The sequence below is a fragment of the Mirounga angustirostris genome, unplaced genomic scaffold (assembly GCF_029215605.1).
Source record: "Mirounga angustirostris isolate CCGP_5_RB_7025 unplaced genomic scaffold, mMirAng1.0.hap1 SCAF_2, whole genome shotgun sequence".
NCBI classification, from domain to species: Eukaryota; Metazoa; Chordata; class Mammalia; order Carnivora; family Phocidae; genus Mirounga; species Mirounga angustirostris.
The window spans coordinates 56,238,235-56,250,333 of NW_026991710.1; the positions used below are offsets into that span (position 1 = coordinate 56,238,235).

General features: G+C 38.4%; 1 protein-coding gene across 1 annotated transcript; it reads left to right on the forward strand.

Annotated features, from left to right (window-relative positions):
- Positions 1–9,910: 9,910 nt before the first annotated feature.
- Positions 9,911–11,654, forward strand: UTP3 (UTP3 small subunit processome component). The gene has a single exon (XM_045881054.3). It carries the CDS (start codon positions 10,184–10,186, stop codon positions 11,588–11,590), a length of 1,407 nt encoding a protein of 468 aa, XP_045737010.1. The 5' UTR covers positions 9,911–10,183; the 3' UTR covers positions 11,591–11,654.
- Positions 11,655–12,099: the final 445 nt, after the last annotated feature.

The window sequence follows — 12,099 nt, forward strand, 5'->3', positions numbered from 1 at the left end:
AACAGTATGCTCCTTTCAGTTCATGAATTCCAGTGGTCTGGTCCCTTGCTGCTTTAAGGAAATTCTAACCTATTTTCAGAAGAGGCCTCTGCTCTATTCAAATATGTCTGCTTTCCTTTTCCTATATATGATTTGCTAATTCCTGTTTCAGAATCTTTTTTACTCTGTCATTTTCCTCACCATAAATTTCTTCTCCCTTTCTGCCAGTCCTTGTCAAAAATCCTAAAATCTTTAAAATTAATTCTCGTAAGTCTTCCCCACATAATGTCATCCCATTCTGTTCACTCCACTACTCTCTGTACTTCATTGCTCATCTTGTATCTCTTTATATCATTTTACATGAGTTAGCATATTACTTTACATTTTTATCACTTCTCTTCATATGTGTATAGTTTATCTCTTATGCTAAATTAATGCTTTCTAGATGCAGAGAGGGGTTCATAAAGAGCAGCAGCAATTGGCACCAAAGAACAGGATAGGAAGAAACACCAAAAGAGAATTATAAAGAATCAGTTAGAAAAATGGATGAAAAAATAAAATTTTTCTTGCTCTGACTCTTCTATTCAGAGTTTTTACATCATATATAAGTACCATGCTAATTCTGTTCCCTAATAAGAAAGCATAAATTCATGATGGAGAATATTGAGTCAATTATTTTTAAAATACCTAATGCATTCTTTCAAAACAATCATAGTAATTCTTTTGTATCTCTCGGAGTTTCAAATAAGCTGCTTTGGCCCAAAAGGTATGCAGTAATTGATTATTTCCCAACTAATTTTGCAAGATTATAGTTATAAATGTATCTTATTTTAATAATTTATATGATACCTAAAACAACATAATACTTTACACTGTAAAGATATGTTTTAAGAGACACACTACTGTATCTACCATCTTCCTACCGAACAAAGCAAAGTCTCTGGAGTCAGATTGCCTGGGTTCAAATGGGACTTTGGTAAGTTATTTAACCTCTAATTTCCTCAATTTAATCTATAAAATGAGTATAACTATAATACATACTTCATGGGATTGATGAGAATTAATAGTTGTAAAGCACCTAGAACATGCCTACAACATATAAATACTCAATTATTTTAGCAACTATTATTATTATTCTTTTATGTTGAGATAATATAGCATCTTCTTTCAGAATTACATAAATGCTAAGGTATAATGGTTGGCAGAATAGTGGCCCATCTAAGATAGGTCCATGTCCTAATTCTCAGAACCTGTGAATATGTTACATTACATGGCAAGAAGGAATATAGGTTGCAGGTGGAATTTTGGTTGCTAATCAGCTAACCTTCAGATGGGGAGATTATTCTAGATTACCCAGGTGGGTCCAACGTAATCACAAGGGTCCTTACAAAGGAAAGAGGGAGGCAGGACAGTCAGTGAAAGAGTGAGAGGCTTGAAGATCCTGCACTGCTGGCTATGAAGTTAAAGGAAAAAGCCATGAGCCAGGGAATGCAGGTAGCATCTAAAAGCTGGAAAGGGCAAGGAAACAGTTCCTCCCCTAGAGCCTCCAGAAGGAACAGAGCCCTGCTCACACCTTGATTTTAGCCCAATGAGACCATGTTGGATTTCTAACCTACAGAACTATAAGGACAATAAATGTGTATTGTTATAAGCCACTAAGTTTGTGGTAATTTATTATAGCACCAATCAGAAATTAATATAGCTATTATTTTGGCTCACAATATCCTAGTATAATTGGGGCAACCATGTATTTTTATTTTTAAAAAATTTCTCTTTAGCAGCACCTGGCTGGCTCCATCAGTGGAGCATGCAACTCTTGATCTTGGGGGTGTGAGTTTGAGCCCCATGTTGGGTGGAGAGATAAAAATAAAAATATTTTTTTTTAAATTTCTCTTTAATGCACGAAATAAAGTTGCCATTATAGCAAATATTTATAGGTGGTCTATAAAACTAATGCTGCTTATCTAGCCCTTAATTCAAATGGTCATTCATTTGTTTATTCTTTCTTTCAACAAATATCATTGACATCTACTCTACATAGCAGGGACACAAGTGAACAAGAAAAGTTTGACCTTTATCAGATGGGTTTACAGTTTATTGGGTAATGATAACATATATTTACATGATGACAAAGTACAATGTGCCATAGGAGGAGCACAGATGTTGCAGGAGAGGGTAGGCAATGTCAAGAAAAGCTCTGAGAGGAAGTAATGTCTATGGTGAGATTGAGAGATGAGTAGAAGTCAGGCTTAAAAGGGATGAATATGGTTTAGGATAAAATATAACACTGACAATTTGGAGTCGAGAGAAAACATGGCTATTCAAGGAAATGAATGTTCAATATGGCAACAGAAATCCAGAGACTATGTGTTTTATATGTTTCAACATATATCTTCCCTTAAGTGCCTAGTACAATGTTGTATGCTGTGCAAAATTAAAATATTTTAATTTAGCATTATTTTATGATTTGGTTGTAGAGTAGTGATTTTGTATAGTTAATTATATTATAGTTGATTATTAAATATCTCCAGTTCAGTTCCTTAGCAACATGAAACAAGTTTTCAAATATTATCAGTTATTTACATTTATACAAAAGGAAGTACTTATGTAAACAATAATGTGTTCACTATTATTTTAAATATTGTATAGTAGAACATTAATTGTAGTAGCTAGTAATCACAGTGTGAAGTAATGCTCCAATACGGCAATCAGTGTAGACAGAAAGAAGTTGAAGGAAAATAATTTACAGCAAATAAACAATTTTACCAAAATCACAGAAGAAAAAAAAAAGAAGAAATCTTCCCAAAATTCATCAATGAGGAAATAGCAGACGAATCTCTGAATGATAACCTCTATTTATGCCTTATGATTATTTGCCTAGACTCTGAACACATCTACTACATTCATGCCAAAACAAAACTGGAGAGATGAAATATGGCTGATGCCTCTTAATTCTCTTATTTCCTGCCATTATGCTGGTTGAATTTGATACTGTATCTCTGAGCAATCTTAGTCTATAAATCAGAAGGTCCAAGTTTTTTAGTACACATTGAAGCAGGAATGCATAGGTCTCTGGGCTCTACAAGTTTTTCATTAGTGATAAAATATAGATTAGGAAACAGTACAATAAAATGATTTTAAAAACCAACCTCAGTATGAGACAGACTTGAGTTTAACTACCAGTTATATAATCTTCGGCGAATTACTTCACATTTCTGAGCCTCATCCATGAAAAGAGGATAATAATGGTACCCTTCTCATTAATATACTGTAGTAAGATAATGCACTTAAAAGACCTAACGCAGTGCCTGATACATAATTAGTATCTCCCAAAATATTCAATGTTATTGATAATAGCTAGTGGAGAAGGCCCAGACAGGTATTGAAACTGTTGGACATGATAAAAATGCGAGTTGAGCACACAAGGAGGCTTTATTCAGATATATTTTGGTGGTGGTGGTGGTGGTATGTTTCACAGGGTATGTTTAGGGGTCTTAAACTTTAATAGGTTTAAATTACATATTTAACTGCATATAGCTCATTTATTAACCTGAACCTTCTAAGTTTGACACTTGATGAGAGAGAGAGAGATAGTCCTGTAACTGTAGTGGCAAGCGAGTGGTATACTCCTTCCGGTCTAGTTCATGTGTGCTATAGCTACCTAGGTAAAAACAATCAAACCTTATTTTGCCTGTTTTCAATTAAATATCAAATATAGTTCCATGTTCCAACTGAATGATGAAGACCCCCACGTGTCTTTTCTAGTTTAGATATTTCTCCTAAGCTTCAGACTCATATACTCTATTGTCAATACACATTAGACACTTGAACTTCTTCACAGACACCTCAAATGCAGCCGTTTTGAAGTCTAAAACTTAGACTTAAGTTTCCTGTTTCCTGCACCCTGCTAACCTCTTTCCTCCTGAGAGGAAACCTGGGAGTCACTGTAACACCTTCCCTCTTACACTTAATCAGACACTAAATCCTATAATACCATCTCCCAAATAGCTCTTAATCTGTCCACTGTTTATATCCTTATTCCCAGGGCCCTAGTTTAGACACTAAAATTCATCACCTAAATGACTGTAGCAACCTCCGCACGAACATCTTGCCTATAATCTTACCTCTTCCCATCAATTCTGCCCTGTTTAAAACCCTCCAATGGTTTCCCTTTGCTCTTAGCATAGAGTCTAAGTTATCTCTTAATACCACAAATAGATATAGATCAATGTCCCACTTGCAGAAGCTTATTAAATTCTTAGGTTGTTTTAATAACTTCTAATACCTTACTGAAATTTAACAGAGCTCAATTTAACTCTCATTATTTGATTAGCTATTTACCAGTACTTACTATGTATGGTAACTGAGTAACTGTATTAGATACTGTAAGGGTTAGAGATTAACAGTGATATATCGGGGAGGAAAGATGAGACAAGTACATAAATATTCTTAACACAATGGAGAAAATGTTTTAAAATCCCAGCATAGGAGGAGTTAAAAGGCTATAAGATGCTAATGGAAAGAAGCATATCAGAGAATACAACCTGGAGAAAATATGATTTTAGGTAGGCCTTGGAGGCCATCTAAGAATTGAGATATAGGGCAGCATAAGCAAAAGCCAAGAGAAAGAAATCTCAAGAAGAGAAAAAGAACAATGAGTATTTTAGTTTGGCTGGACTGTAGAATTGTTCAAGAAAAATAGTAGGAAAGCAGCTGGAAGAATAAGTTGGGGCCAGATAAAGGCAAACCCTGAATATTAGGCTAAGAGCTAAGGCCTTTATTCTATGGAGAATGAGGAATGGCTTAAAGAGAAATATTTTTTCTGAGCCATGTTTCAAAAGACCTGAACCATCAAAGCTATAATTTTCATAGAATCAATAGCTAATATGTAAACAATTATATCTACAAGGTTCCTCATGATAAAGAAAAATTAAAAAGGATTAAAATAATGTTTGGAAAACAATTACACAGTATTTAGTTATATTAGAGTTTGGAAGGGGAACTAGTGTTGCAATCTCATTAAATTCTTCATTTCAGGGGCGCCTGGGTGGCTCAGTCCTTAAGCGTCTGCCTTCAGCTCAGGTCATGATCCCAGGGTCCTGGGATCGAGTCCCACATCGGGCTCCCTGCTCCACGGAAAGCCTGCTTCTCCCTCTCCCACTCCTCCTGCTTGTGTTCCCTCTCTCACTGTGTCTCTGTCAAATAAATAAAATCTTTAAAAAAAAAAAAAAATTCTTCATTTCATAATTGAGGCCACCAAACCAAGTCATCGTCAGTTAAAAGCTTAGATGTGTTCTTATGTTTATCCCACATTTCAGTACAAGTTCTATATTTTACTTCTGGATCACTTTTAGGATTTTTGTGTCTTTAAATAGACACAGGTTTTAGCTGCAAAAAGAATCTATAACCTACTAGTTTCAGGGTAAGTGGTTTCTGAGAGAAATGAAAGCAGATGGCAACTATATTTCATCTCTTCTATTTTCTTTTTTACAGTTAAAAATAATCCTTCTTTCCTTTCTGCAACCAAAAATAGTTCAAGTAGTTTCTTTGATTACATCAAACTATCTAAAGAAGTTGAACATCAAGGATGCGTTTTCCCATTATTACTAACATATAAAATTATTTTCATCGTTACTACTTCTTTGAGCATTAAAAAAACAAACAAAAACAAGCTACTTCTTTTGACAACTTCAGTCATCACAGCCTAGTCTGTGACACTGGCATTAAAAGTAAAAATGCATTTAACTATTAGCTGAAGTACACAAAGCCATATAATAAATATTTGATGTTTCAAAGGTTACTTTTAAATTAAAAAAAAAACTGCTGATGACGAGAGAAGCACAAAAGACACTGCAATTCATTGTTAAAGGCTGCCGTTTTCATATGCTGACACTGAGTATAGAAACATACGTATTCAAGTACTGAACTAGATTCTGGGGATTTTAAAAATGACTACATGGATCCAGACTTAATGGGGCTCATAGATTTAGTGGAAATAGAGTAGTAGAGCACATAAGTTAGAACAAAAGGTTTTAGTAGGGGAGGGATCAAAGGTATGGCTGGAAAGGTTATTTTTTGGCAAAACTGAACTTTATCTTGATAGTAACTGAGAATCATCAAAAGCTTTTAAACAAGGATGTAGGATGATAGAAATTATATTCTAGGAGGATATATCTGATGATACTGAATCAAATGTACAGCAGAGACTGGAAATGAGATTTATAAAGGGAATATTTGAAAGCCCGTACTAGCGGAGTAGTTTAGCTATAATAGTGTGGATACTGAAGACAGACTACCTGGGTTCAAATTTAGTTCTACTCTTACTAGCCTTACGACCTCATTTAAGTTCTATGTGTCTCATTTTCTTCCATTAGAGATTATTATAGTACTTTCCTCATATAGTTGAATGTCAAGAGCTTGTAACAGTCTTGGCACATAATAACTGCTCTCAATGTTAGCTATTGTTGTTGTTGTTACTATTATTGCTATTGCTGCATAGGCCATAACTGAGATCAATTTAAGCAAATTTGGTGGTAGAATACCTTCAACACCCAGAACTCATGCCCTGAATAAAGTATCCTAATATCACCTAATCTGTCACTCACAAACCCCTACCTTCCACAGTAAGAAAATCCCCCGAAAGTCCTAGACTAAGGCAGAAAGGGTATTCTAAAAAAAAAACAGAAACCTGTTGGCCCTCATTACCTGTAGTTTGCTAACGCCTAAGCCAGGCATCACAATAATGTAATAAATATTCAAGTTGATGATAAACTATAGTAGCCACAAATATGGTTAAATGCCAAATGTTATTCACTATTTGTTCATTTTCTCTGGGGACTGTTTTTCACTTATTTTTTTAAATTTATTTATTAATTTATTTATTTAAGAGAAAGAGAGAGAGAAGGTGTGTGTGTGAGCGAGGGGAGAAGGAGAGGGAGAGGGACAAGGAGACTGCACTGAGCTCAAGCCCCACGTGAGGCTCCATCTCATGACCCTGAGATCATCCCCTGAGCCGAAACCAAGTCAGATGCTTAACCAGCTGAGCTACCCTACCTGTTTTTCACTTTAATTGGCACAGGTTCATAACAAAACTATTAAGCTGTCTTTTCAGAAATACAAATTTTTGAGAAAAAAATTTCCTCACCTAATAATTCTAAGATTAAGCCATGGAAGATCAGGCTATGGGACCCTCTGGAATTGAAAACCTGGCTTCTGAACGGTTCTTTATCAAAAAGTTCTGAGAATGTTGGACTACAGCACTCTCTCAACACACAATGGATATTGCAACTCTTTTCCAAATACTTACAAAATGTAATCTTTAGTATAAATAATATTAGAGCCATGTGATCATTCCCATTAAAAAATCAAAAATATTTTTCTAACTTCTCTATAAAAAATATACACATTCTGGTCCTGAAGTATGGCTATAAATTCTCAAATAATTTGCAATAAAATTAAGCAGAAAAATTGAGATTTGTGGGCCTAAATAAAACTTAATTTTTATGTATAATGAAAATTTAATACATATAAAGCAAGGATATAATTACAGTCCCACTTAGATGCAACATTCTTGAAGCAATATTTCAGAATAACAATCTAGAGGCAATCTCTCCTCTGATCTCTCATAGCACGGGGTTTACATCACACACTGCTTTGTATTTCAGTAATCTGTATGCATGTCTTCTTTTATATCTGATTATTAACTCTTTCAAGGAAGAGACTCTGACTAATTCACCTTTGGATCTACTACAGAATGTAGTATGCTGCTACAGTTAGTAAGCAGTTAATATTTAATAATAAAATCTATTAAAATTTACATTCAAAAATGAATTCTGTGCTTACCATCAGAACATAGGACTTTTACCCACACCTTTTTAATTCATTAAATTGTATTTTCTAAACTCTTATGAAGGTTTTAAAATGCTTAAGATAACTTTTAGCATTTTAAAAATATTTAAATCGAAATATTACTTTTCTAAAAATTTGCATGATTTTTCTAAATGACACTATTAGTTCTGCAAAGAAATTGTATGTCACCCTTAACTTTAGCATCATATTGAAAGTTCAGATCCTAACCCCCTACATTTGAAGGTGTCATTAATACTCTGAATCTGTCATATGTAATGTCTGAAAATTTAAACCTTGAACTATTATAAGATTATAGGGCAGTCCTTTCATACTTCTAGCCCTAATAATACTTCTAAAGACAAGTTTGATTAATTCTTCCCTACTACCACCCTCTTCCTCAAATATTTTAATTTATGCTCTTGATTTCTGTCACCTGCCCAGCAAAACCTACCCTCTGGAAAAGGTCTGAAACTAATTTACACTGAAGAGGCAAAAGACTGACAACAGCTCCATGTGAAAGCCTGGTGTGGGAGGGAGCCCTGTGCCTGGCTTCTGTGCCAGGTATGCTAATGTAATCTCCCCAAGTCTCTGTTTCCACATGTATAAAATTAAAGTAGTTAGAATTAATGATACCTAAAATCCATTCCAGCCCAGATTATCACCCTTAGGAATGTTTGTAGCCTTATGCAACATTCATTCAGTTTATGAAGCATCTGAGATAGACAGGTACTCAAATACTGTAATCTCAATACTTATTCATTAAACAAACGTTGACTGAACACTTACTCTGTGTCAGACACTGTACTGGGTGCTTGCAATATCAGTGTTTGCAGAGATCTCCTAGGTGATACAGAAGAACTGAGGAAAAGACAACTAAGGAAGTAGAGATCAAAGAAGCAATGCTTAAGCTCTTTCCAATACAGCAAACATTTCCCAAGTTTGGGCAGGAGTACTAAACCCTTCTCACGTAAGGGTATGGGTGTGTACAAAGGCAGCAATGTAAAAGGCACGTCGAGCGTCTTCGGCAGCGAAGGCTGGGTTACATGGGACAAATGCTCACAGTACTTATCCCAGTTAGAATTTGGCACGCTGGGCGCCTGGGTGGCTCAGTCGGTTAAGCGACTGCCTTCGGCTCAGGTCATGATCCTGGAGTCCCTGGATCGAGTCCCGCATCGGGCTCCCTGCTCAGCAGGGGGTCTGCTTCTCCCTCTGACCCTCCCCCCTCTCATGTGCTCTCTCTCATTCTCTCTCTCACAAATAAATAAATAAAATCTTTAAAAAAATTAAAAAAAAAAAAAAGAATTTGGCACGCTTTGTGTGATGATTTGATTAACGCGTGTCCCTCGCTAGGCCACAAGTCCCTTAACTGCGGAACAGCGCGTGCCTTTGCCCACTATTGCTTTCCCAGAGTCTAACACACTGTCTCATGCTTAGTAAATGTTGAAGAATTAATTTAAAAAAAAAGAGGGTCCTCCGTGTCATGTCCAAACATCCTGAAGAGTGAACTGTCCACCAAAAAGTCGCGGTGCCTTCTGCAGCCAACCTGAGCTCCTGGGAAAGTCAACTCCTGGAGTGGGGCTCTGCCTGCGCACCGACACCCGCCCGAAACCCCCTCAGGGTCACAAATAACCGTCGAGTCACCGAGCCCCGAGGGCACAGAGCCGGAGATGGGCTAACAGCCGCCCCGAGGCCCGGCCAGGGTTCTCGAGGCCAGCGGCGCCGTCCAGGCTGCAGGTTATGGTGCCCAGAAATGCAGAATTTGGACGTTGCGGAGTCCAGACAGATGGGCAGAGAGGATATATAACAACTGCAGGGACTGGAGAGCTCCTATACATCTACACTCCGCTCCCGGTCGGAAACACCCGGTACAGTCGCAGTGCAGCTCACGGGACAACCCCGGGGCCTCTCGTAGACGTAGAGCTAGAGCTCCCTCTACTGGCCCTGGCGACTTCGCCTCGCGATTCCCCCAGCCACGCCCAGACTCGCGAGAGTAAGAACGGAGGTCTCAAAGGGCTCCACGGAACGAAACTTCCTATATCTAGTGTTCCTCCACGGAAGGATTTTAATTCACCGGAATCGATTGGCGTTAAAGGGCAGAAGCGAAGAGGAAGGTGCTCTTAACGTGACAAAGCCTGTGGGACGGAGCGGGAGTCCTGGTGCACACGCCAAACGGAGAGGATCCTGGGGGCCGGAAGGAGGTGGAAACTCCTGCCGGGGAGCAATTCGCCTGCAAGCTCCCACGGGAGGAGAGCGCGTGGCTGTTTAAAGAGGCGTGTTGCTGGAGCACGTGGCTGGTTCGCGGAGGTCGGAGGTTGCAGAAAGGCTGACATCGGTGTAGAACTTGAGACCGTGAGTTATGGTGGGGAGATCCCGGCGGCGCGGAGCGGCCAAGTGGGCAGCTGTGCGAGCCAAGGCAGGTCCCGGCCCAGCGGACGAAAATGAAGACGATTTAGAAATGCCACCCTCGCCAGGGGACTCTAGCTACTACCAAGATAAGGTAGATGCTTTCCATGAGGCCCGATCCCGGGCTGCCTTGGCTAAAGGCTGGAGCGAAGTGGAGAGTGAGGACGAGGAGGGTGGCGATGAGGAGGAAGAGGTTCTAGCCCTAGATATTGCTGATGAGGACGACGAAGAGGATGACGATGACGATGATGATGGTGGGAGCTCCGTGCAGAGTGAGGCCGAGGTATCTGTGGATCCCAGTTTGTCGTGGGGTCAGAGGAAAAAACTTTACTATGACACAGACTACGGTTCCAAGTCCCGAAGCCGACAAAGTCAGCAAGAAGTAGAGGAGGAGGAAAAAGAGGAGGAAGAGGAAGCGCAGCTCATTCAGCGGCGCCTCGCCCAAGCCCTGGAAGAGGATGATTTTGGGGTGACCTGGGTAGAGGCCTTTGCAAAACCAGTACCTCAAGTAGATGAGGCTGAGACCCGGGTCGTGAAGGATCTGGCGAAAGTTTCAGTGAAAGAGAAGCTGAAAATGCTGCGGAAAGAATCACCAGAACTCTTGGAACTGATAGAAGACCTGAAAGTTAAGCTGACTGAGGTGAAGGATGAGCTGGAGCCATTGCTACAGTTGGTGGAGCAAGGGATCATTCCACCCGGAAAAGGAAGCCAATACCTGAGGACCAAGTACAACCTCTATTTGAATTACTGCTCCAACATCAGCTTTTATTTGATCCTGAAAGCCAGGAGAGTCCCTGCACATGGACATCCTGTCATAGAAAGGCTTGTTACCTACCGAAATTTGATCAACAAGCTGTCAGTTGTAGATCAGAAGCTGTCTTCTGAAATTCGTCATTTACTCACACTTAAAGATGATGCTGGAAAGAAAGAACTGAATTCAGAAGCAAAATCCACCAAGGCCAAGCCAAAATCTGTTTCAGAGACTGCTGCTGCTGCCTCTGCTGTTGCAGGTATTTCTGATGATTCGGATCTTGATGAAGAAGCTGCACTGAAATACTATAAAGAAATAGAAGACAAGCAAAAGTTGAAGAGAAAGAAAGAAAATAGTATTGAAGAACAGGCTCTTGAAGATCAAAATGCAAAGAGAGCCATTACCTATCAGATTGCTAAAAATAGAGGACTTACACCTAGAAGAAAGAAGATTGATCGCAATCCTAGAGTGAAACACCGGGAGAAGTTCAGAAGAGCCAAAATTCGCAGAAGAGGCCAAGTTCGTGAAGTTCGTAGAGAAGAGCAGCGTTACACTGGTGAACTCTCTGGCATTCGTGCAGGAGTTAAAAAGAGCATTAAGCTTAAATAAAGTTTTCACTTAAGATTTTTGGCAATAATTTTAGATAAATAAATTTTTATTTTTAACTCTTGAAGTGATTGTATTGATATATACCTAACCTTAAATTTTAAAAATTCTTGTCAACAGGGAAATTTGGGTTATTGCTCATTTTTTTGTTGTTCTTTAATTTATATTATTAAAGTCATACTAGGAATTTGGGGAGCAATACAAAAGTGCTTGGTAAAAGAGATGGTGTTGAAAAAAGTTCTCCAATATTCTGTCAAGTAGTAGCCTAGGAAAGTTTCACAGCTGGTTGTGGAGCAACTGTCAAACTTAGAACACTTTTATAATGTTTTTATGAAGAGAATGCACCTTTGGAATTGTCTTATTTGTAAGATAGCCAGCCTATAAAATAGTTCTGACATATTATTTTCATTTACCTAAGTGTAGTTCTTGAGCAGGATACTTGTAATTAATAGGTTTAATGTTAACTTAAAGATTTTATACATGCTGTGTGGTAAAAGCTTAGTAATGAAGAG

Excerpts from the sequence above, each read along its gene's own strand:
- UTP3 (XM_045881054.3), top strand. The coding sequence starts at position 10,184 with ATGGTGGGGAGATCCCGGCGGCGCGGAGCGGCCAAGTGGGCAGCTGTG.